Below are 23689 nucleotides of genomic sequence, written 5' to 3' on the forward strand. Positions count from 1 at the left end.
CAATAGCTCCTTAGTGTTATCTCTTAACCTTTAAATTCAATATTAATGAAAGTGTTTTGCTCTGAATAAAACACCCGATCTAATCAGACAAAGCCATAATTTGCTGGACAGGTACAACGTGATGATCTTTGTCTCTTCATTTATTCAGAGACTACGGGTGACACGGATTGAGGCTCTCTGATCTCTGACTATGCCTGGCATGTGTGACTGACTGCTAAGGGCTCCATAAAACACATGGCAGGATGACAACATGGTGACAGCTGACTGGCTCAAAAAAGCTTCACAGGAAAGATGTTGCACACGCCAGACCACCAAGAAATAAAATAGAGGGGTAGGACAGACGTAACCTTAAAAAGATCAGCAACTTGAGTCTTTTATTTCATCTGTTCCTCGTGCTCGAACTTAAGGTCACAAACTGACACGCAGGAATTCGCCCAGAGGATTTTCTTATGTGGCACATCATTTCTCTTTCCATCAATTAAGGCCAGTCATTCAGGTCCGGAAGAAGCTAAACAGCCCAAACAATTAAACTACCAGGTTTGACTGCAGGCATATGCTTTCCTGAAATGCTGTGTTAGTTTCACCGTGAGTGTACCAGGACACCCATCCAACTAAAAACTCATCTTTTTACAGTTGATTTTAATTGATTATATAGTCATGTTTTTAGTTTTAGGTTTTTGGTTCACTGCATTTTGTGATCTATATCTCGAAAGGTGTTACATAACTAAAGTTTTACTTACTTGCTTCGTGACCCTTTGCAGACTGAAAAAAGTCAGCTACTGTTTCTCATCTGCTCTCTAATTTTTTATTTCATGTTTCAGACGGGCCAAGCACGCGTCATTTATTGATTCTGCAGCTCTGACAGAAATCCTACCTGAGTGTGGGGGTGAAATTGTAGCCTCCAAAAAATATGTCATTTGTTACTTTTAATTTCTGATTTGTTAAGAGGGCAATAACTTTTTGAAAAAAAAGTTATTGCCCTTGGCCAGGACCAGAGAGTTGGTCCTGGCCAACTCTCTGCCCTTTATAAATGAAATCCTTATTTGAATCATTTTTTTCTTTACAATTACATCCATTTGATAATCTTAAATATCTAAACCTGATGAAAGGAAGAAAAAACAGAAGAAATCTCAAATGCTTTTTTTTTTTTTTTTTTTTTTTAACAGAACTTTATGAGGCCTGGATGGTGTCCAACAGGTGGCACACACTTCATCAGATCCTAAAATATACACTCAACCAAACACATGCAGATCATAACAGCCAATGGAAGAGTAGCATCATGGGAAAGCCTGAGAGTTCATTTTTATTTACACGAACCCACAAAACTTAAGATAATACTTTTTCAGTAAAGAAATATTTCTTCCTCTCTTATTTTGCTGTAAATATGTGCAAAAGTCGAGCGACTGTAACTGACAGTGACTCTTTAATGGCCAACCATCCACTTTTCTTAACAGCTGCGACTGTGGAACAGAACTGTTGCAGTGGGGGTTGTTTAAATGCCAAAGCTTCTCTATTGTCCCCCGCAAATAGCATCGCTTTCCCTCAAGCCCATTTGTGACAGAACTCTGAGAAATCCTCAGTCCACCACAGAAGCCGGACAAGCTTAACGGTTTGGTCGTGCGGTTGATCCTCTCTGATTGCTGCCCTGGTGTTGAGCCGTGTTGCAAGGGAGCCGCTGAAATGATCAGCGGAGGACGAGCAAGCCGCGCTGGCCAACATGACACGGCTCAGAGTGAGAGGGGATTTCACAGGGGCTTATCCAATCGCCTCTGTGTGTTGTGTGTGAATAGTTGTCATGCTTGAAATGCTACTGTAATTCATCGGAACAGATCTCTGCGTGAACTAAGGAAGCAAATTTGAAATCAAGTTTCACTGTTTGATGACGTTTTTTACAGGAACAAATAAATAGCAAAGAATTAAATAAAAGTTTGTGATCAGTTTGTTTTCTTATCTCAGTGTTTTTACTTCAGCTTTCTAAGTGATAACTGAGTGAAGATTATCTCCCAAGTAACTCCCCTTGGAGCACTACTACTTCTTGACACTCCACTTCCTCTTGGAGGGTGATGGAAATAGGAGAGGACGTCTTCCTGTGTGGCGTGGGAGTGGGAGGGTTCCTCTCTGACGCCTGCACCCCATGTTTAGTCATACAAGTGGTCAAATGTCCTGGGAGAGCGAATCGGTGTGGAGATTTGAGAAAAAACAAAGGGCCAATGTTGGCAAACAGCTGCAGCCCTTTCCAAAAGAGTAATGGGTGTCCAGTATCTGACTTACTTGACCCTGAACAGGTTCTGCGACTTCGCACTCCAGCTAGGTGTTCGGTGTGGTTCAGACGCTCCCATCTTTTCTGTTCAGGTCCACAGATTTGCAGCCAGCTCAAAACACTAAGCAGCCATGGATGCCATCAAGAAGAAGATGCAGATGCTCAAGCTTGATAAGGAGAATGCCTTGGACAGAGCTGAGCAGGCCGAGTCAGACAAGAAAGCATCTGAGGACAGAAGCAAACAGGTGGGCGTCTGGTTTTAAACCTGTTCTTGTGTTTTTGCACACAAGATGCCTTGCACAGCTTGTCCTATTGTGCCTGTGCAGCCATGTGCTTTCATGTATAGGATCAAGACATAAGAAGTTTTTGTGTTGTAATTATTTTCTATGTTATATGATGACTTTATGCATTGAATATGTAGAGAATAGTTGTATTTTATACGTAAGAACTGAGGCTGTCATATAAAGTTAGATGACAAGGTAAAGTGTCTTTTGAAGACAACAAGAACAATTTCTTTGAATTTTGTGATTGCTTAAAGCAAACGTTTCTGGTTTCTCTGTGCACCAGCTTGAGGATGACCTGGTAGCACTGCAGAAGAAGCTGAAGGCCACTGAGGATGAGTTGGACAAATACTCCGAGGCCCTGAAGGATGCTCAGGAGAAACTGGAGCTCGCTGAGAAGAAAGCCACAGATGTGAGTTTGAACTGAGGGGAGAAACACTTTCAGTAAAATAACGCTGCTCCCCATACAGATTGACTCTAATGCTGAAGTACCAGAGTAATATATTACAAAATGCACCATTGGGTTGCATAGGAGGAATATAAGGGTGCAGGTAAATTTAGCCCTTGTGCTGGATATGGTAATGTCACAGTTCACAGGCTAACTGTTGTGCCATTTGGATGGATGTTATTGCCAGTGTCCAGTTTCAGTCGGGCGTTTTTACAGGCACATTTTGGACTGAAAAAAATCCTTGATATATTTGTGGTCTTTCTGGGATCGGTTGTCACACCCAGGGTCAGCCCTACTCAGCTGGATCCAAACTGTTGATTTGGTTTAATGTTTAGCCAATTAGCCTATGCCATTATTGAGTTAAAAAGCTCATAAAACAACACTTTGCTCAAAGATAAACCTTAATAACAATCAGCTTAGAATAAACTTAGGTTTATAGGTAGGTCTAAAATTGTAGACTGACCAATTAATTTACAGATAACAATTAAATATTTAACAGATGTTCTATGAAGTTTCTGTTTTCTTCTAAATAAAAAAATAACTTGATGTAGAAAAAAATCCAGTTAATAAAAAAAAGAGCAGAAAGTATTTTGCCTGGTATTCTGGTGTCTTAGAACACTAAAATACTTTCTTTTGTAAATCAAGAAAAAAATCTCCTGAAATAATTAAGTCTTTTATGCATATTGCTCACTAGTGTGGACAACTATTACAAATTGTTTTTTTTTTGTATGAGTGGTATACTTGCATATCAGCCACTTCATTAGTGGATTACTCTGTACTCTACACTGTAATCCACTCCATACTGTAGAGTAATCCAGAGTAATCTACAGAAGCCTATAGAGTCTAAAAACTTGCAACCTGCTGTGATTAGATTCATTCATTTTGTTCAATCTCTATGAAAACTCAGCAGGACAGTAAACGCAGTCCCTAAAAACATTGCAGAAAAAGGAAGAATTAGGAAACACGGTGACAGTGACACTGAGGGAGATCAGGATGGAGAAATAGTTGAAGAAGCTGAGGAGCAGGGATTTGCAATGTGACAGAACCAAGAAACAAAAGAAAACCCCATTTTAGAGTTTTAATTAGTTTGTGCATCTCCAAGTTAATGGACAACTCTCATTTCCTTATTGTGTTGCGCTACAAACAATATTTTTGTTGTTTTGTTGCTGTTAAAATAACAGGGAGGGTTTCAAGAGTCAAAAGCAAAGTGCTCAATGATGGGTAAATGGAACCATAGCATACAGAGAGCCCAGGCTCAGATTAGGATTATTACTGAATTACCATCAACAATATTAGGACATGTTAAAATATGTGTTTAACAGAAATATTTTTATTATATGCCCATCTTTCACTCAGTGCACAAGACCAGCCCAAAAAGTCTATTTTGCTTATTTTCATCTGCATTCCAGAAATTAAATTTACACAGAAGATTTGACAAATGTATTGCAAACTTACACATTAAGAACTATAAGGGAAATAGCTTTATGGCTTGAAAGGTATGTTAAATACAATTGTAATTTAAAGCTAATTAGATCCCTTCTTCCTCTTATTTCTGGCCTGGTAATTGTGGTAATTTTTACAATCACTACTGGAATTTGCAGTATGCCAACACAAAAAAGAAGACAGCAAACACAACAAATACATTACAATAAAATAAATAAATAAATAAAATATGTGTCAGTGTTTATTTATTATTACAATTTTTATGCTTAGGCATAATTGACAGGAAAAATGCACAAAGGAAAAATGCACCGAAATATTTCGCAAACATTGCTGTCCTTATTTAGATGTCAAATTAATTCAATTAACAGTGCAGGAGTAAACTGTGACGTCTGCCGCTATGATCTTGATGGGACTGGCTCAATTTAAGATTCGGGGATGCAAGTCAAATTGCAACACAATTATTTGCATATATATCTTCACAAATCCACAACAAACGACATAAAACCACAACTAAAGACTACACAAGAACAATCCATGAGATTTATTTTCTTTATTCGGTGGACACATTTTATGGTTTGCGGGTAAAATGAGTTACTTCCGGGGCTGGTGGCACGTCCCGATCCTCATCAGTGGTTGATTAAAGGCGGTGGGGGCAGGGATCAAACGCGAAGCATCCCCAACGGCGGGCGAGGCAGCCAGCGCACAGCCGGGAGAAAACTAGCTTAGCTGGGGCAAAATTAAACGACAAAGCGAAAAAAAAAAAAAAAAATGGCCGGTGGAAGCTCCCTGGAAGCCGTGAAGAAGAAAATCAAGTCGCTGCAGGAGCAGGCCGATTCGGCGGAGGAACGGGCATCGTTATTGCAGCGGGAACTGAACCAGGAGAGGAGTGCGAGGGAAGCGGTAAGCTGCTAATGATTTAAGGCAATTAGGGCTCTTGGCTGCGGGAGGCATTAGGTGCAAAGCTGGTCAAAAAGCGTGGCCGCTAGGCCCAACACCCCGCGGTTCCTGTTCGAACAGAGCTGAGTGGGCATCAAGCGAATGAGTTTGAGCTCAGTGGCTCAGCGTCGGAGGTGAGGACAGGATGGTGTCTGGAGGGGACACCACCCTGAGCGCTCCGGATAAACTAGCGGCCGCTCCGTTAATAAAAGGCTGACGTGAGAGCAGGTCCTCGGAGGGAGATAAAACCCTCACTAACGGTGTCACCAGCTAGTCTAAGTATGGGGAGGCGCCTTTATCCTCAACTAAGCCTTGTTTTATTTATTGCTAAAAAATAATACAGTAGGAATTGTGTAGTTTACGAAATTGTACAGCATTTTCTTTATGCATATTGCGGAAACGTCCAACTTATAGTGAGAGAAATGCAGTTTTACTCCCTAACCAGAATCTGCATTATGCATCTTGACATTCCTCCCCCACTTGCTCCTAGAGAAGCCCGTCTTGTTTTCCAGCATAGACCCGATTTATCAGCGCTTGACCAATAAACTTGATCTGATTTTGACTGTGTTGCTCTCGCCAAGGCTGAGGGAGATGTAGCTTCCCTGAACAGACGCATCCAGCTGGTTGAAGAGGAGCTGGACCGAGCTCAGGAGCGGCTGGCCACTGCCCTCACCAAGCTGGAGGAGGCAGAGAAGGCTGCCGATGAGAGCGAGAGGTGGGTGGTCAACGTCTTTTTACTGATCAAATACAATGGTCATTATTATTATTATTATTTTTTTAAAAAAAGGTCCGAGTCAAAAACGTAAAAGGTGAATTGGTTGAGCAAATACTCAAAATTAGGGACATTCCATTTTTTTGATCAGCCAGCAGAATGTACAATGATGCAGGCTTTTTGTTTCACTAGAAAAACGGATGAAGGCTAGAAATAAACTTTGATACATTGTGACTTTTGTGATTTATTTTTGTTGAATTCAAAACCATTACATCTACATATTGTGTTTTAAGCTTTCAAATAAAAATTTTGAATCAAATCGAAACACAGAGACAGCTGGAAACGTGCATCAGTCAAGAAAAAGCTTTATGGGTGCATCTTTAGAAATAAATCACTGCATATTCCTGTTAATATATTTTATTTGACTATGCTAATTGTTAAGGTCTTATATTTTGTGAATTTCTTGTCTTATTGTTGGATTCTCTGGATCGCTTTTTTATTTTCAGAATGATAAATATGTCCAGGATTTGAAACCTGTTGGAAAACCGTATGAACGTGACTGCTTGTAGAAAACTACATCATCGGTTCCAACAAGACATTAGTCTCACTTGTTTTGTGCAGGATTTAATCTGCTTTACTATTGAGATGCATCATGCTGTGATCTTCAGTTCATAAGAAAACATTGCTTGCACTTGCCTACAATCTTTTTTTCTTTTTTTTTTCCTTGGCTTTTCTCCATTCAGAGGCATGAAAGTCATTGAGAACCGAGCAATGAAGGACGAGGAGAAGATGGAGCTGCAGGAGGTCCAGCTGAAAGAGGCCAAACACATTGCTGAGGAAGCTGACCGCAAATATGAGGAGGCAAGTTTCTCAGCTCCTTACTGCACTTCTTAAGTGTTTTCCACCCTCTTATCAGATACAGCTGCCTTCACGTTCACAGTAGGAGCATAAAAGTATTTTGGATTCGTTTGGTGAGAGAACGCTGTGCTGTGAGTGCAGGTGGCCCGTAAGCTGGTGATCATTGAGAGCGACCTGGAACGGACGGAGGAGCGTGCCGAGCTGTCCGAGAGGTAGCATCCCCCTTCCTCCATTTGTTCTTGGTGACAACCTTAAATAGGATTTACAATGTACTTTGTTCTTTGCTGACACTCTACAGTAAATGCTCTGAGCTGGAGGAGGAGCTGAAGACGGTGCAGAACAACCTGAAGTCTCTGGAGGCCCAGGCGGAGAAGGTAGGCCGATTGATTAGGTTTGATGACATCTTAATGTGAACTCGTAGGGGAGATGATGAGTGCTGCAGGTTTTCTGATTTCAGTCTTTGTGTGTAACCGCAGTACTCGCAGAAGGAGGACAAGTACGAGGAGGAGATCAAGGTTCTTACAGACAAACTGAAGGAGGTGAGTGAACTACATCTGTGCTGCATTAATCTCTACATGTGTGACGTTTCAGAAAATATTTCATCCATCCTATCTTGTCTTCGATTTTGCAAAAAGGTCTGCCTTGCTGGCTGCTTTTTAACATCTGTTTATTTAGCACTTTTAATTTCAACCCATTAAGGCTTCAGTTGTTAATGTAAACCTCTTACTGGTGGTTTGCTGATGTTGCTGTGTTGCTCCACTCAGGCTGAGACTCGTGCTGAGTTCGCTGAGAGATCAGTTGCCAAGCTCGAGAAAACCATCGATGACCTGGAGGGTATGATTACTTTACTTTCACTTTTCATTTGCCTAATGCTTGATTAAAATTTAAAGGGATTTCTATTTATTCATGCAGTCAGGTAAACAACATAAGCTGTAACTGCTGAGACTTTAAATCAAAGTAAAATTAATATTTGTCTCTGAAAGATTTCAATGCTCGACAAAGGCGCTGTAAGGTTTAGTGTAGTCTGAATGCCGAAATGTTCACTGGACAACTTTAGACCCAGACTAATTTGTTGGAACCTCTTAGTAAAGATGGTGTTAAATTAAAACAGTCTTGTTGGAGTATTGTGAATTCACATGAAGTGATAAGAAAAACCAGCACTGAATTTGAGTGCATGTATTAAGTGCGGGAACCAACAGATGTTTGGAACTGGTCACCAGTTGACGTTTATTGGTCCTCTAAAAGATGCCGTAAGTGTTTATGGAATGGTTATTCTTTACCATCTTAAGGCATTTTAACATCTCAGTCTCTAACGCGAGTTAAGTGCCAAGCAGTTGGGCAAAGGACGGGGCTAACGCTAGGAACTGGGTTCATCCTAAACTTGAAATTTGGCTACAAACTATCCAAATGGATACGGTTTGTTGCTAAAAAGTTTGAACTTGTATGCATGGTAGAGGATCTGTGACACTGTGGACCTGTTGGGTCTTGCAGAAGCTTTGAGAATCTTGTTAGAAACATGATTTTACGTGGCCTTTATGTACCAGGTAGATTTTAATGAAAATAATCAATTGCCCTCCATCAGAAAACTCTAAATAGGTTATTGAATATCATAGTCCAAGATGTATGGACAAATTGCATGTAGTCAACATTTTCTGTGGTGACGGATCTCAGTTCCCAGACCTAAATAAGATATTCTAGAATATCTCAAATAAATGAGAGGTTCACAAAGTATTTATGGAAGGAGTGGTAACAATTGTCATGAAGACCTTAGTTATTTTGGCATTTGTTTTCCTATAGTCTAAATATGCCTAAAATAAGAAAATGCTCATTTATCTTAAGTGTTTTTACACATTTCCAGTAGCACCAGGAAATGTTCCATGTATGTTTGCATGGTGAGTTATTAATCATAAGGGAAAAAAAGGTATAAGGGTGATATTATTCATGTTGGCAGTATTTCTCACTGCGCTGTGGTTTGCCACTGTTCAGTCCTCGGCATTCATCACAGGGTCAGGGAACATGTGAAGCAGGTTTTTTCGACTCCTCAGGAATTTGACCCGACATCAGCAGCTGTTCCTTCACCCCTCATTTCTGAACCTCCTTCCTTTCTTTTAGCTGTTTCTATTTTCCTTTTTACTTTTATGCTCTGACACTTATATTTTCTGTTTTTGTTCTTACACCATCCACTGCCACTTAATAACAATTGCAACTTGGTAGATGAGCTGTATGCCCAGAAACTGAAGTACAAGGCCATCAGCGAGGAGCTGGACCACGCCCTCAACGACATGACATCTATGTAATTTCCAACATGCTTGATTTTTGATTTGTGCTTTAGATCCCACTAGAGCTAACTGTCGTCTTAGTAGCTCCCCCTTGTGGCATGTTGACTGCAGTGAACTAGATTTAGCTCTAGATTGAACTGTTTGACTAACACCATGGGTTAGATTATGCAAATAGTTTTTCGGAGATCCTTTTTTTTTTTTTCTTTTTCTTTCCTGCTTTATAACATTTAATTTCCCAACTTTCAAATCCTCCCTGCATCCAAGTTTCTTAAGTTTTGCTTATTTCTTTTTCCTTTCCAACATCTGTTCTTTTGTGTTTTCACAGCTAAACCTTTTCACTCTTCACTGTGGAAGCTTGTCGATCATCATTTCACTCCTCCGCAGCTCAGCCCGACTTTCTGTATCTTTTTTTTTTTTGCCTATTTCTTTATTGCCCTGCCAGGACTGCACACTGGGCTTTTGCTGCCAGCAGCCCTTGTTCCATGTCTTATACAGATTTTTGAGCCATATTGCATTCTGTAAAATAAACACTCTTTCATCATCTGTCTATGATCCATCTTTCCCTTTTCTTCATTTGTCTTTTTTTTTTGTCTTCACTGTTTAATTTTGATAGCTTTTAAATAAACTCTGTAGCTCCTTCCCTATTTGCTGTTCATTTCTGTTCATCATTGGTTTGACTATTGAAGTAAATGGAGCCTTTTTAACACCATCAGCCGTTTCCAGTTTGTGTTCAGAAGTTGCTGAATTCTGAGAAGAAAATGAGAAGTTCAGTTAAAAAGAGAGCTTTAACATCATATTAAGCCAGTTGATGTTAAAAAAATAGTTCAAGTAGTTAGATGTTGCGTTAAGACGTTATATGTGCCGTTTATTGCTTGATGAATGTGGAAGTTTTAACCCACCAAGTAATCAAGAGATTGCTCAGACTGTCAAGCGTGTGTGAGGTTTGGTGTACTGCTGCAGGTCATTCAACATTTTTAACCAAACAACCTGGTCGTACAGTTGAACTTGGCAATTCTTTGCAAGCAAGACCAACTCTTAAGTTTGACTGGTGGTTTGGGTTAGTGAGTGGAATATCATGGGGCCAAGAAAAAAACCTATGTATTGGAAAGTCTCAAGATTTTACTGTTTGTTAAAAAGAAAATCCCATTAGAGGTATACATCATCATTAGAGGTATACATCATTTAATCAGTTGTGGGGGGGAAAAAAAGACTAAGCAATTCATAAAGTCTGTAGTTTACCAGGACAAAACTAACAGTTTTTTACCCACATTTCTCCACTAACTTTGTCTTTATGTACTAACTTGTCTTCTGTCTCTTTCTCCTTTTCCCTTACTGCTTTCTGACTGTCAAGATCATCTATACAAGCAGCTTGATAAAAACCGTCTTCTGACCAATGAACTGAGAGTAGCTTTAAATGAGGCCTAACCTGGAAAGGGTTTGCTTTATGCTAGCACTTTTTTTTATGACAACGTAATCCAAGAGCATTGTGGATTTGTTAGATTAAGCAGGTAGAGATTCACATCTACTCCACAGAAATATAATCAAATTGTACATATTGATGTATACTCGGATGTTAAAGATGGGGTATCAGAAAGTAATCATGGTGTTTCGTGTTTGGTTTTTTTTGTCACTGAATTGGTGAGTTAAGTTTATTTTACTGCAGGTTTGACTCGCTCAGCCTTATAGCTACTGGAGTAGTTACTTCTACATGTAGCGTTTCACAAGCCCCAAAACAAGTGAGACTTGTTTTGGGGCTTGTGGTTCTAAATAAGAGAATCGGTAAGATTTGCAATTCACCTCCAGACTGGGGTCTTAAAAATAAATAACACCAAGTAGTGTTTCTCCAATAGATTAACCTATTTAGATGTGTAAAACCCCTCGTTTAAATTTGTGACAAATGACTAACTTGGTTAAGTTAATTCATATCTAATATTGGAGATAAAAATGTTCTCTTTTGATCTCTAACTACAAAAAGTCAGCTGAGACCAGATTCTTTGGGTAACGGAAGGTGAACATCTAAGTTGAATTATTTCATAGTTAAAAGAACTCCAGTGTGTAGTAAAAAGGATGAACACGTTCAAAATATAACAATGTAGTTTAAGACCCTTTGTGGAAAACTGGACTGACTTTGAGTACTAAAATTAAGATTATTAAATTTAAGACCACACAGAAACCTTGGTTAATACATTTCAACCTTTTTTTTTTTTTAAACGCAATGATTTGTTATACAGTAAAGAAATTAAGTTTCAATTTCTGCTTGATTTTAGACCGAGAGGCTGAAGGGGCATTTCAGCTGTAATAGATTTGTTTCAAAACCTAATCTAAAAGAAAATGATTTGAAGTTATAATTTTTAAGATGTTGAGCACTGTAATAGTCCCACTAAATGCATTGGAGTCTAGACTTCATCTCCGTCAATAGCTTGAGATAAACCTTGTCACATGTTTATCATTAATTTGGGTTTCTGGTGCTAGTTCACAGCATGAAGCTTTTCAGATGTACTTGGTGAACACTTAATATGGGGACTGAGGGAGGAGAGGTGAAATTGATTTAGATTTTTTTTGGTACATCAGCATGTTTTGTTTTTTTTTTTTTTTTTTTTTTTTTTGTCCACCAGAACCTCATCAATGTATATTCTCTGCACTGTTTATCTAATGGTCCTAAACTGATATAATGCTGTATTGACAGACAAACTCAGACGTGTTAAAGAAGAGGGCCTGAGCATTAAGCAGATGATGGATCAGACCCTACTGGAGATGGTTAATATTTGACCCAGCTCTGTTCCTTTCCACTACCTGACTTCACATGTTCTAAACGACCGACTCCCACATGCTGCTGCTGCTACGGTGGACACGTGGGTCTGTGTTTAGCTGTACCTCTGGCATTGTCGACTACAGGGCACAAACTCTGTATGAAGTAGCAGAAAAGGCATTGAGCTCCAGCTCAGCTACACTGTTTATATTGCACGCTCTGTTCAAGTTCACTGTACACGTCCAATGGTTTACATATGTGTTGGGACTTTGCACTTTTGATGATGAAAATACTGCACATTGTCTTTATGAATGAAGCCATAATTTAAGCCAAGCCTGTATAAAAGGGACTTTTATTATCTGTACTTTTGTAAGATCATGTATGTGTTTTTTTTTGTTAAACTTTCATTCAATGTCTGATCTTTTTCCTTCTGAAGTTTAAGTACTTCAGCTATGTGAAGCAAACACTTGTGCTCTGTACCATTTCTAACATTTTCTCCCGTGAAAGCTAATTTGCTTGTTTTCCCAGACATTTTTATCTTGGAAATGTATGAATAAAAGATTAAACTAGATCTTGTTTTAATTTTTATGTTCCTTGACTAAAAAAAAAAGACATGACAACTAGAAAATGTATGTGATGTTACAGCCACAAGCTTCATTGGCCTTTTTTGGGGAAGGGACTTTGTGATGGACCAAAATATAAAAACTTAATTGTAAAGAGCGATGAATTGTTTTTCAATTTAAAATTAACAGAGGTTTAGTTGTTTGAAAACTTTAGCAGTTCTTATGCAGTCTGACAGATGTTTACCTTGACAATTTCTTTACAGTTTGAATAAGGAGGAAAAAAATGTTTTATTGCAGTTTGCTTATACCCAGGCGTTTCCTCGAAAGGACTTTCAGGAAAAGTCTTTTGTCCTTTAGTTTTTTAAAGGACAAATGTCTAAACACAACTTTAAATTTATTACGCGTTTCATCTTTAGTTTGCCAAATCCCAACTTTTTACCTTTTTACCCATCTTTTTTTTTTTTTTATCTTGCTGACTGCATGCACATTCAGATCCCCCCCTGAAACCATTTTGACATTTAAAATTTTAAACCTGAAATTCTTGTGAAACTGAGTTTCACAAGAATTTCTGTAGTCTTTAGTTTCTGGTTTAAAAAGCTGAACATTACACTAAATGTTTTTATTTTTTAGACCTTTTATAATTCAAAGTTCACAATCTGCTCTGAATTTTGCATTTATTCTAGAATATCTCAATCCTAATTTGTCAAATACATTTGATACACGAAATGGAGTTGGCTTAAGTTCATTACATATGCCAGAAACTAAAACGGCTACAAATTAAAGCTATAAATCTCATTCTGAAAAATGGATGACAGATATGCGGCTGATTTTAAGCTTGAGGCATTGTAATGTACGAGTATTACTCTGAAAGACTGTTCCCGCAAGTGTAGCATTTACCTCATTTCACATCTTTGCAGACTCCCTTCTCTTCCCAGACACAACTGTTTTCTGGTCAAAATTTTACTCCACCTGAGCTATGGGCTTTCTGAACTTCCTCCAGAGTAACCATGGGCCTCCTGGCTGAATTTATTATCTCTTTTAACAGCATGACAGATTAGGTGACGGCCATGTCTTGATTTTAATTTATTTTGTACCATGCTTTTTTCCAGATGTAGTCAACAATACCACTCAAAGAAATGAGATACCAAAAGCTTCAGATATTGTTTCATGATCTTACCTTGCTTTAAATGTCTCAATAGCTGAATCTCTGGCTTGAGTTAGTCTTCGGGATGGAGTTTATTCGTTCATGTTCTCTAACAAATCTCTGAGCCCTTTGTAGACCTAATGCAATTACACTCAGATGGACTCTTGCCTAGTAATAAGGTGACTGTTTGCACTGGATTTTATTTAGAGGTAGTAGCTAGAGGCATGTCATGCTTTTCTGATTTTATATGTAAAAACATCAGTTATGTATTTTCCTTGTATCAAACAGTTGTCCTGTGGTGCAGGACAGAAAAGATGTCTGATTTCTGGTTGTGAAATGATAAAGGGACAAGTTTTGAGTGAACATTTTGACAGACACGTGTAAAGTCATAACACTCCATTGCCATTGTGCAAATGAAAGTTCATAGCTTACAATGTATATTTAGTCAACATGTTGAAATGTCCTGCAAAATACAAGAGGAATGATATATCCTAATAAAGTATTTGGGTAGAAGTAAGAACAGTAACATAACTTTTAAAATTGTGACACTAGTCTTCCTGATGTTGAGTGGATGGAAAAAGCTTGTGCGTTTTACCCTCCGCGCCGCTTGGGGCAGTATTGTAAATTTACAAGAGGGTTCAACAGCTGTGGAAGTGCAGAGGTAAAAGTTCCTAGCTGTTCTGTATGATCCACCATCGGATATTGAAATATGAGTGAAAACCTGGATTTTTGCGAACCTTTTCAAGACAGCAAGGCTGCATATGTGCTCAACAATGTCGCCGAAGTGGTTGAGAGAGTTCTCATGTTCATACCAACCAAATCGCTTCTGCAGGTCGCCAGGTAATGGGAAATGTTTACAAGCTAAACGGTCATCTTGGCTAGCCATAACGTCTACTGAATAAAAAATAGAAAATATTTCTTTAAAAAAAGTAAGCTGGAGAGTAACCTAAAAGAAAAATCGGTAGTTGGTTATTAAAGTGAAACATTGCATGCTTGGATTGTAAGCAGAGAAGCGTATTCTCTTTGATTGTGTGTGGTTTTGGTTGGGCAGTAGGTGAATGTGTGTGTCCTTGTTAGTGTGTGCAGATTGTGGAGGAACTGTGCCCGCAGAGTGCTTCGGACTCAGCAGCATCTGACCTGGGTGTCCGCCTCTGGACCCTCCACCACAGAGCTTCACTCTTTCTGCAGCATCCTGGCTGAAGAAGTGGAGGTAAATCGCAAAACTGAAAACCGTAAAAAGTGTGGCTAGAGATAAACGGAAAAGGAGAAGCAGAGGAGAAACAACCACTCGGAAAGGACCTTTTTTGTCGGGTTAAAATAAATCACACGGTGGTAGAAGCTATGTTGCTCCTTAACTTCGTTAATGTCCAGGTGTATCATTAAATTAGAATAATCATCGGTAAATTAATTTCAGCAATTCAGAAAGTGAAACTCAATTGCGCACAGTGTGACGTATGACGTTTATTTTGGTTATTTTCATAATTATGGCTTACCGGAAATGAAAACCCCAAATGCACTTTATCAGAAAACTTAATGTTTATTTAGACCAATCAAAAGTGGGGTTCTTAAAGGTAAAATGTCGTTTTGCTGAAACGTATAGCCATACAATATATGCACTAAATGTTGGGTTGGAGCTCTATTGGTGCAACATAGTTAGTAGATCTTGGGTTTAAGGAATCCCAGGTTGCTTTAAAGTTGCATTCAGCTTCTCTGCACTGATGCTTCTGATGTTTCTCATCTTCCTCTCAACAATAAACCAACTCCATTGGGTGTTTTGGCCATCTCCATGTGTTTGGTAAAGAAATGTCAAGTCTGCAGTCTTCCTCATGATTGAACTTCAGTCACTAAGACTCACTGTCTTGTAACTTTTAGATTCATTCCTGTTCCAACTTGCAACGCCTTGACATATTGAAACCTCCTCAACATATCAAGTTCTGCAGAGGTGCCCTAATGTAACTGAGTGAAGTTGCCCCCCCCCCCCCCCCCCCCCCCCCCCACCTTCTTCAAATCAGACAAAAATTGGTGTCAAACGTTTGTGCTGGTTTGTGCAGCAAAAATTTTCGTTTGCGCCGCTATTATTTTAAAGATATAAAGAAATGTTTCTAGAGGTCATCTAAGGTCAACCAGCCCTCCCACCTTCTTCAAACCAGACAAAATGGTGTCAATCAACTCGGCTACGTTTGTGCTGGTTTGTGCAGCAAAGTTTTTTGTTTGTGCTGCTTTGGCTTTGAAGATATTAATGAAAGTGTAAAGGTCAAAAGGTCAACCAGCCCCTCAACTTTTATGAAATCCAACTTTCTTTATATCTTTAAAATGATAGCGGCACAAACGAAAATTTTTGCTGCACAAACATAGCACTAACGATGACACTAATTTTGTTTGATTCATAAAAGTGGGGGGGCTGGTTGACCTTTTGATCTTTAAACTTTCAGTAATATCTTCAAAGCAAAAGCAGCACAAACAAAAATTTTTGCTGCACAAACCAGCACAAATGTAGTCGAGTTGATTGCCACCCATTTTGTCTGATTTGAAGAAGGTGGGGTGCTGGTTGACCTTGGATGACCTCTAGAAACATTTCTTTACATCTTTAAAATGATAGCGGCACAAACGAAAATTTTTGCTGCACAAAAACGTAGCACTAACTTTTGACACTAATTTTGTTTGATTTGAAGAAGTTGGGGGGGGCAACTTCACTCAGGTCCCTAATGAGTCCTTAATTTGATTCAGGTGTTGAACTAGGGATGCATCTAAAAGTTGCAGGACTGACTTTCAATGACAGGAGTTTGGAGGCCATACCAATACAGTAAAAAAAAATTTTTTTTGAGAAACCGAATCCCGTGTCTTCATTAATTGTAAACCGCAATCATTAAAATGATCTGACATAGGTGCTAACAAATACAACACTCTGTAATAAATCTGTATTAATTTTACTTTTTTGAATTAATCAGGGAAATAAAATACATGTCACTGATTTTCTAATTCATAAAGAAACTAAACCTCTTATTGGTTGCTGTTTCAAATGTACATTTAAAAAGTTTAATACAGATGTATCTTTGCTGTTTTCTGTTTGTTTAGCTAAGGAAGTAAAACAGGTTTGTGCTGCATAATATTACAAATTCATGCAACTCTGATGGTAAAATCAACAATTATACTATTGTGGCAATGATGGCGACAGTTGTAATAGATCCACATTTTCCTGACAGGTCTGTTTCTCATCCATCATTTTGTTGCTTCCAACACTTTCTGCAAACTTAAACGTCTTGGACAGTGTCATCTTTGTCACCATGTTCAATCTCACTGCACTGAGGTTGAATACAGAACATTGATTGTACACAAAATGGTATAAATGCTTTTAATTTATTGCACACATTAATATTGTATTGAAATCTGTTTAATATGTTGTAAAGCCCTATAATATGTGCATTATTGCATAGTTGAGGCAGATATCAAGCAGCTAATAAATTATACAGGTGGTAATACATCTTTGCATACTTATGGCTCTATGAATGATGAATCTGTTAGTTCTGGAATTGATCCGTCTGCAGATTTTCCACAGGATGTAACAGATTAAATGGAAGGTGGGTGAAACGTTAACTATTTTTGATAATGTTTCTCCATCTGATGAGGCAGTGAGCGTACTGATGTATGCGTCACTGTACATCAGTACAGTGACGCATAAAGGAGAATTAAATGTGTTGAGTCCTAGGTTAAAATTGATTAGAGCTACTTAAAAAACTTTGACTTCTTGGAAGATAAATGGAGTGAAATGAGGAATGACCTAGAAGTTTTTCACAGTTCTGTAACTTGGAGGTTGCCAACAGATTGATGATGCTGCCTTTCAGCTATAATTGCTTCAAGCATCCCAACATTATTCATCAGTTTGATAGTAAGTGCTTTAACATGTTCAATTTCTCTCCTATTGTTTTCAGAAAGTATTCCTCCTGCCTAAAACAGTCCTGATGATGGTCGACTGTGAGGCCTTGACTGGACAAGCTTATTGCTATGAACAGAGCAAAGGTCAGTAGTAATTATTTTCTCTGTGACTCAGCAGATTGTTTGTGGAGAACATGTTCTTGAATAATGTTTGTCTCGTACTGTTTGGACCATTATACTTTTTGTTTTGGCAACTTACAAAAAAATACATATTCGGTAGCACTTTGTTTGAAGTGTTACTGACATGACACTGTCATAAACATAACATAACACCTGTCATGAACATAAAGAAGCCTTTATGAATGTTTATGACAGTTGTCATGAAGTGTCATTCGGTAAATAATGACACTTTTAATGCAAAGTTGCTCTAAATGTTGCATTGAAATCCATTAAAAGTGCCAATTCTGCATTAAATTATCCTAATTTACAAAATGATGTAAAATTGGCATTTTTAATGGACTTTTAATGCAACTTTTAAAGCAACTTTGTAATTTACTGAATGACACTTCATGACGACTGTCATAAACATTCATAGACATTTTTATGTCCATGACAGGTGTTATGTCATGTTTATGACAGTGTCATGTCAGTCTTATGTACACCCCTTCAAATAAAGTGTTGCCACATCTTCTTGTTTACTGTTTTCAATTTGGCAATTTTGATAAGCCCTGTAGTCTACAGTATGTTGCTAACTTCGCCCTTTTTGTTCTTACTTTACATAAGTACGACATAAAAATATGATTTTGCTACTTCCGATGTTTTTCATACAACTCGATGTGTTTTTGGGACTGTTTCCTAATAAATTCATCTTTGTTGAGTGGCAGTTTTAGTAGCTTAGCTGATAAGGACTAAGATTAGGATGCAGATTTTAGATATTTGGCTTATTTATATTAGGCCCTGAGCATGTTAAGGATTTATTCTAGCGAAAATAAGTGCATTCAGGTTCCAATGCAGCAAACAGCAACATTTGCTTCCCAGTAGCTACAGAAAGTGGAGGTTTTTAATCTTTTAAATGTGAGATTCTCATAATGTTGTAAATTCAGTCTCACTCTTATCTGATGCCTCTCTAATGCTAGTTTTAAATCCAAATAATTGAAAGTTCTGAATCGATTTGATTGCAACATTTTTTCTTCGTCGTCTTCTTCTAAACTGAAGCAAAAAAGAGTCGCCAGTGCATGAGTACGGCTGAAGAACTGAACCAGATCTTCCCCAAAGGCTGTGACATCGTTGGCATCGCTACACCAGGCATAGTCTGTGAGTTTTTCTCTCTTCTTTCTTTTCTACTTATTTATCTAAGGGGGGAAAAAAAAGAAGAAATTTGCACACTAACTCTTTTGCATATAAAATATGTATTTGAACCTGCCACAATTCTCCACCAGTGTGTCTAATTAATGTTGTAAATCTGAACTGTAAACACGTTTATGCCCTGTGCTGTGTTTCTCTGATTCGTTGAACCTCCATAAGAAGACCAGTGAATCCTCTCTGCTTCTGCCTGCTTGGAAAGCTCCGCTCACGGCTTGCATCTTGCTGTGTCTCTCGCTGATCGATGGCCCGCTGTCCCCGCTGCTGAGCCTCCCATTTCTCGTTATAATCACAGTCCCCCTGGAGAAGCGATCCTCCATCAGCGTTGTTCTCCTCCCCTCCAGAGAATGTGCTTATGAGGCTCTCTGTCTGCCATGTTTAATAGCTGCGTGAGCTGATGGTAACAACACTGACATTTTGTAATATTGCAGCCATAGGTGACCAACAGGTCCAGCCTGTTTTAACTGATTCTGCTAAAATAAATCGTCAGCGTGGTGAGAATTCAACCGTCTCAAATAGCGCTGTATTCAAAATAAAAAGAAGTGATGTCATAATGCAGCTCTTTGTACTAAAACGTCACACTCTGACGATACAATATGCATCGTCCTTCAGTTTTGATTAGTCATATTTTGTTAAGGACATAATTTCTGTCTTTGTGGAATTGGACTCATTTTCCCAACAACAAGTTGAATTGCTCATGAACGCTCGCTGCTTAAAACCCTTAACTTGAGAAGGTTGGTTGCAGATCAATCTGCAGTGTTGCTCAGATTGCTCCTACAAATTAAACCTGGTGAACCTCGACATTATCAGCTTGTAAAATCGGAGTGCACTCAGAAGACAAAAGTTTTCCTTTAGCTTTCAGTATATTTGGTGAAATTGAAATTTGAGCATTCAGTGTTACTTAACATATTCACAACCAACTGGAGTGGCTTCAGACATACCGCTGCTCTCTCGTTTATTAATAACCCTAAGTGTGATGGGTGCATCACTTTATCTGCCGATGTTCTTATTCTGTTGCTCCAAGGATTTCATGTGGCCTGATGAGTCTAGACCACAAGGATGATGCAGACTAGACTTAACAGACCACCTTCATCCATGTTGCTTTAATATTTAAAAGTGGTTTTATCATGCATCTTTTATTACTGGTTGCAGAGAGTTGGTTTAGATTTCTTGGCTTAAATGGTTGAAGGAGATGAGACGGATGTGTTGGTGTGAAATAACTGCTGAAGCCGTTTTCTGTATTCAGTCCACAGAATTTTTATCTGCTATAATTTCTTTTACCTTCTTTCCCATTTTTTTTTTTACTTTTAAACATCTCGGCTTTACTTCAGTGTTGCCATAGTTACAAAGAAAAGTGCTTTGTTTAATGAAACCAAATACTACATTAGGAATGTAGCAGGAGGTTCTAAGGGCTGATAAAAGTAAGAGTCTGTCTGCCACAAATTTCAGTGCAAGTTGTTTAGATTTCATGTGAGTGACCAAAACACAGTTTGTCATAATTTGCTGTGCAATTGTGTTCAGCCTAAATTGAGAAAGGTAGGTTGAATACAGGTTCATATCACGTTTTTTTAGAGTGTTTGTAAAATATGTAATTTTTGTTCCACTTCAAACTTGTACGCCTCTCTGTGTTGGCATGTCGCATTACGAATAAATAAGTAAGCAAATAAATAAAATATGTTAAAGTTTGTGGTTACAGCACGACAAAACATGGAAAAGTTTGATTGAGATGAATAGTTTAGCAAGGCGCTGTGTGACTGACCGTGTGGGTAAATTGGTTGCCCGTCTATTAAATCTTTGTGTTGGCCCTGATTAACGAGGTCCAGGTTGTAACTTTACTACTCGCTGTTTTACATCTGGATGCAAATACTAGTTAAAATCTAAATCTGGAACTAGGCGGGGATAGGAATGGATTGCAGGCACTATCCGTTTCAGGAGTAGTGTTTTCTTTGTACTAATTCTGCTGTACATCAACGGTTTGGCTCAGGAATAATTTACAACCTAATTTAACATCCTAATCCCATAAAAGCTTAGAAGTGGTGATTGAGGCCGTCTGTCTTCCGAACCTTTATATCTATTGCAGAGCGGCTTATTGTTCTCTAATTTCCATAGCAACATATTCATATCCTGGACTGATTACTTTTGCTGTCAGTTTGTGGTTGTTTCAATTTTTGTAATTTTTTTTTTAATGAAACTCGTATTTCTTTTTGTAAGAGTATGCTGCTGCAGTTCCTCTAAACTCCAGTAGGTGGTGACTTAGAGACTGTAAAAGCCAGCATGAAACTCTTTAAGGATTTATTTTCTTGAATTTGAAGTTTTTGTGGTTTATTTCGCTTGTAACTTAATGACAAAATAAAAATGAATAAGAAGGAACTTTGAGATGTAGTTTAGTGATCACTACTGAAGAAAATTGTTTGTGACATTTTATTAGAATGAATGATTTGATGACTAATAAGAAGTTTGGAAAATGCAGATTATGTAGCACGTATATTCACGCAGCATGGTTTTCACCTTTTTAACAGTAACTCCGACCGGTTCGTGGACCGGTGCTCCTAAGGAGTACCAGGAAGGGGAGGCAGGCTTTGCAGTCATGCTCCCCAACACTGATGGTGTTCACATCAAGCCGTTTCACTTTTGTAAGAAAACAATCTCTCTGGAAGCCATGAAAGAAGCAGGTGAGTCCAGATGTTCAATAACTTAAGAGAAATCCAATCCTCAGTAACCCCTTAAATTTTGTCTTGTTGTGTTTTTTTTTTTTCTAGGACTGGTTGACAACCCAGAGCTACGTGTAGTGGTGATGTTCATCTATGAAGCGTATAAATCTGGAGGAGCACGGTTCCTCAGCCAGATCTTGGAGCCGCTGACAAACAGCAAGGCTTTAATTGCAGGAGGGCTGGTGGAAGGCGTCTTCTCTCCGCCCAGAGAATGGTGAGTTTAAGGCTCCGCAGCGGATTTGACGACTTGATACACGTGGCGCAGTGCTTACAGTTTTCGTCACCTCAATCTCTGTAGCTGCAGCAAGGGATCGTACGGTGTGATCGGCCTGGCTCTGAGCGGCCGTAAAGTCCAGGGGGCGTCCGTGCTCCTCGACCAAGACGTCGGCACCGCAAAGGAAGCGGAGGCCACGGTCCGACGGCTAAAGGCAGCCAGGATTCCTGAGAGAAACACCCTGGGCTTCATGTTTGCCTGCGTGGGGAGGGGCCAGAACTACTACCACAACCAGCACAACGTGGAGGCCGACGCTTTTCACAAGGTCTTCCCCAATACGCCGCTGTTTGGTCTGTTTGGCAACGGCGAGATCGGCTGTGACCGCATCGTTAAAGACGACTACACCCTCTGCAACTCCGACTCCGACACCTTGCAGCACGAGTACACCACCGTCATGACCCTGGTCCACTTTGGCTGACTGGGAAGAAGGAGTAAGAGGAAAGAAGTCGACGTGTCATGCTTCTGTTGTCAACGACGACTTGGAGCAGCAGACATTATGTACAAAGTGTCACCCAGGATATTGCTCTCTTCATTTATGCTGACAAAGCAGGACGATAATCCCCTCAGCCATGAAGGCGTAATGGCAAAAACCTTTGGAGGTTTTAAGTCTTGGAAACTTTGAGAAGAAAGGATTTTCCCAGAGTGTACATACTGACATCAAATTCTGCTTGTGTTTAGTAGTATGTTTATGTCTTTCACTCCAATTTCTTCACACATTCAAGACACATTCTTCCATGTGGCTGCACTTTTTTTGTTCATGGAGGTAAAGAAATTTGGTTTGTTTTTCCACCACAAAATCAGGGTAAGCTTTAGCAAGTCTGACACAGTTTTGTGTCACCAGTGTTAGCCTACAGATTTCTGTTATTTTAATTTTTTTTATATCCGTTTAATTCATCCAGCTGTTAGCTTGGCACGCTGGTCGTATTATCTCGGCTTCCGAAGTCTTAGGCTTTTTTCAAGTTTTCTGCTAAAGTCAAGTTGTTGGGGAAAATGTGTACAAACTGGGAGCTTGGGGATAACAGTATTTGGGTTTTTGGATCATTACATGCTAGATTATTTGAAATGATAATTTTCCCTGCATGCCGAATGTTTAGTTTGGCCGTTTCTTTTTCATTTTCAGATACAAGTTGTAGAAAGTGCTCAGCTTTAAAGATGTCTCTTCAGTGCCTAGATTCACACTCCTTGAATCTTTTTACATCTTGGTAAGTGACGATGTATTTAATTAGGATTTTATGTTTATAGACCAACGAAAGGTCATAATAATTGTGAATTTGAAGGAAAATAAAGCATTTTTCATTTTCACTTTGCAATTATTTACTACAATTGGTGTTGGTCTATCACATAAATGTCAAGTAAATACATTGAAGTTTGTGATTATAGCATGACAGAATGCATTAGGAGAAATAGGACAGCATGTCTAATAGCATTCAGGCTTCTAAAAATGTACCAAATGCTAAACTTGATGTTGATTTTTTTTTTTTTCCAATGCTGAACAGTTTGTTGCTAATTGGTGCAGTTTCACTATATACGTGATTTATCAGGTGATTGTTTTATCTTGAACGTTGCTGATGTGTCATTGTAAAAAAAAAAAGCTGCAACTGTGATTGTAACAAAAAAACTATTTAAAAAATTCCAAAACCTTTGGTTTTTTTTTCAGAAAATAACTATTGTCCATCGTTTAACTGTAACATAATACACCATGTATAGTTTTTGAAATAAATATGAATATAAATTGTATTAGATAAAAGTTATTGTCAGACTTATTTGTGCCCAATCAAGTTTCCCTTAAACAGACA

General features: G+C 38.7%; 2 protein-coding genes across 7 annotated transcripts; both read left to right on the plus strand.

Moving 5' to 3' along the window:
• The first annotated feature begins 2263 nt into the window (after window positions 1–2263).
• Window positions 2264–12537, plus strand: LOC103462590 (tropomyosin alpha-1 chain-like). Of its 6 annotated transcripts, XM_081605339.1 has the most exons (10): window positions 2266–2505; window positions 2828–2953; window positions 5950–6083; window positions 6824–6941; window positions 7080–7150; window positions 7237–7312; window positions 7415–7477; window positions 7703–7772; window positions 9153–9231; window positions 9543–9769. In XM_081605339.1, the coding sequence occupies exons 1-10, from the start codon at window positions 2392–2394 to the stop codon at window positions 9544–9546; spliced, it is 855 nt and encodes a 284-aa protein (XP_081461465.1). In that variant the 5' UTR covers window positions 2266–2391; the 3' UTR covers window positions 9547–9769. The 6 variants fall into 6 exon arrangements, with proteins under 6 accessions (XP_081461466.1, XP_081461467.1, XP_081461465.1 ...); XM_081605340.1 differs by lacking the exons at window positions 9153–9231; window positions 9543–9769 and adding an exon at window positions 11904–12537 and having other exon boundaries at window positions 2264–2505; XM_081605341.1 differs by lacking the exons at window positions 9153–9231; window positions 9543–9769 and adding an exon at window positions 10569–11895 and having other exon boundaries at window positions 2264–2505.
• A 1687-nt stretch (window positions 12538–14224) lies between these two features.
• Window positions 14225–23640, plus strand: fbxo22 (F-box protein 22). Its single transcript, XM_081605338.1, has 7 exons — window positions 14225–14513; window positions 14751–14883; window positions 17603–17690; window positions 18762–18860; window positions 21428–21580; window positions 21668–21833; window positions 21918–23640. Exons 1-7 carry the CDS (start codon window positions 14383–14385, stop codon window positions 22309–22311), a joined length of 1164 nt encoding a protein of 387 aa, XP_081461464.1. The 5' UTR covers window positions 14225–14382; the 3' UTR covers window positions 22312–23640.
• The last annotated feature ends 49 nt before the right edge of the window (window positions 23641–23689 follow it).

The sequence above is a fragment of the Poecilia reticulata genome, chromosome 3, assembly GCF_904066995.2.
Source record: "Poecilia reticulata chromosome 3, P_reticulata-male-v2, whole genome shotgun sequence".
Classification (NCBI taxonomy): Eukaryota; Metazoa; Chordata; class Actinopteri; order Cyprinodontiformes; family Poeciliidae; genus Poecilia; species Poecilia reticulata.

Coding starts and splice junctions, on each gene's coding strand:
- LOC103462590 (XM_081605340.1), top strand. CDS start 2,392: ATGGATGCCATCAAGAAGAAGATGCAGATGCTCAAGCTTGATAAGGAG. Junction 2,954..5,949: donor CTGAGAAGAAAGCCACAGAT/GTGAGTTTGAAC, acceptor GCTCTCGCCAAG/GCTGAGGGAGATGTAGCTTC. Junction 7,478..7,702: donor TTACAGACAAACTGAAGGAG/GTGAGTGAACTA, acceptor TGCTCCACTCAG/GCTGAGACTCGTGCTGAGTT.
- fbxo22 (XM_081605338.1), top strand. CDS start 14,383: ATGAGTGAAAACCTGGATTTTTGCGAACCTTTTCAAGACAGCAAGGCT. Junction 14,884..17,602: donor TCCTGGCTGAAGAAGTGGAG/GTAAATCGCAAA, acceptor TATTGTTTTCAG/AAAGTATTCCTCCTGCCTAA. Junction 17,691..18,761: donor TTGCTATGAACAGAGCAAAG/GTCAGTAGTAAT, acceptor TCTAAACTGAAG/CAAAAAAGAGTCGCCAGTGC.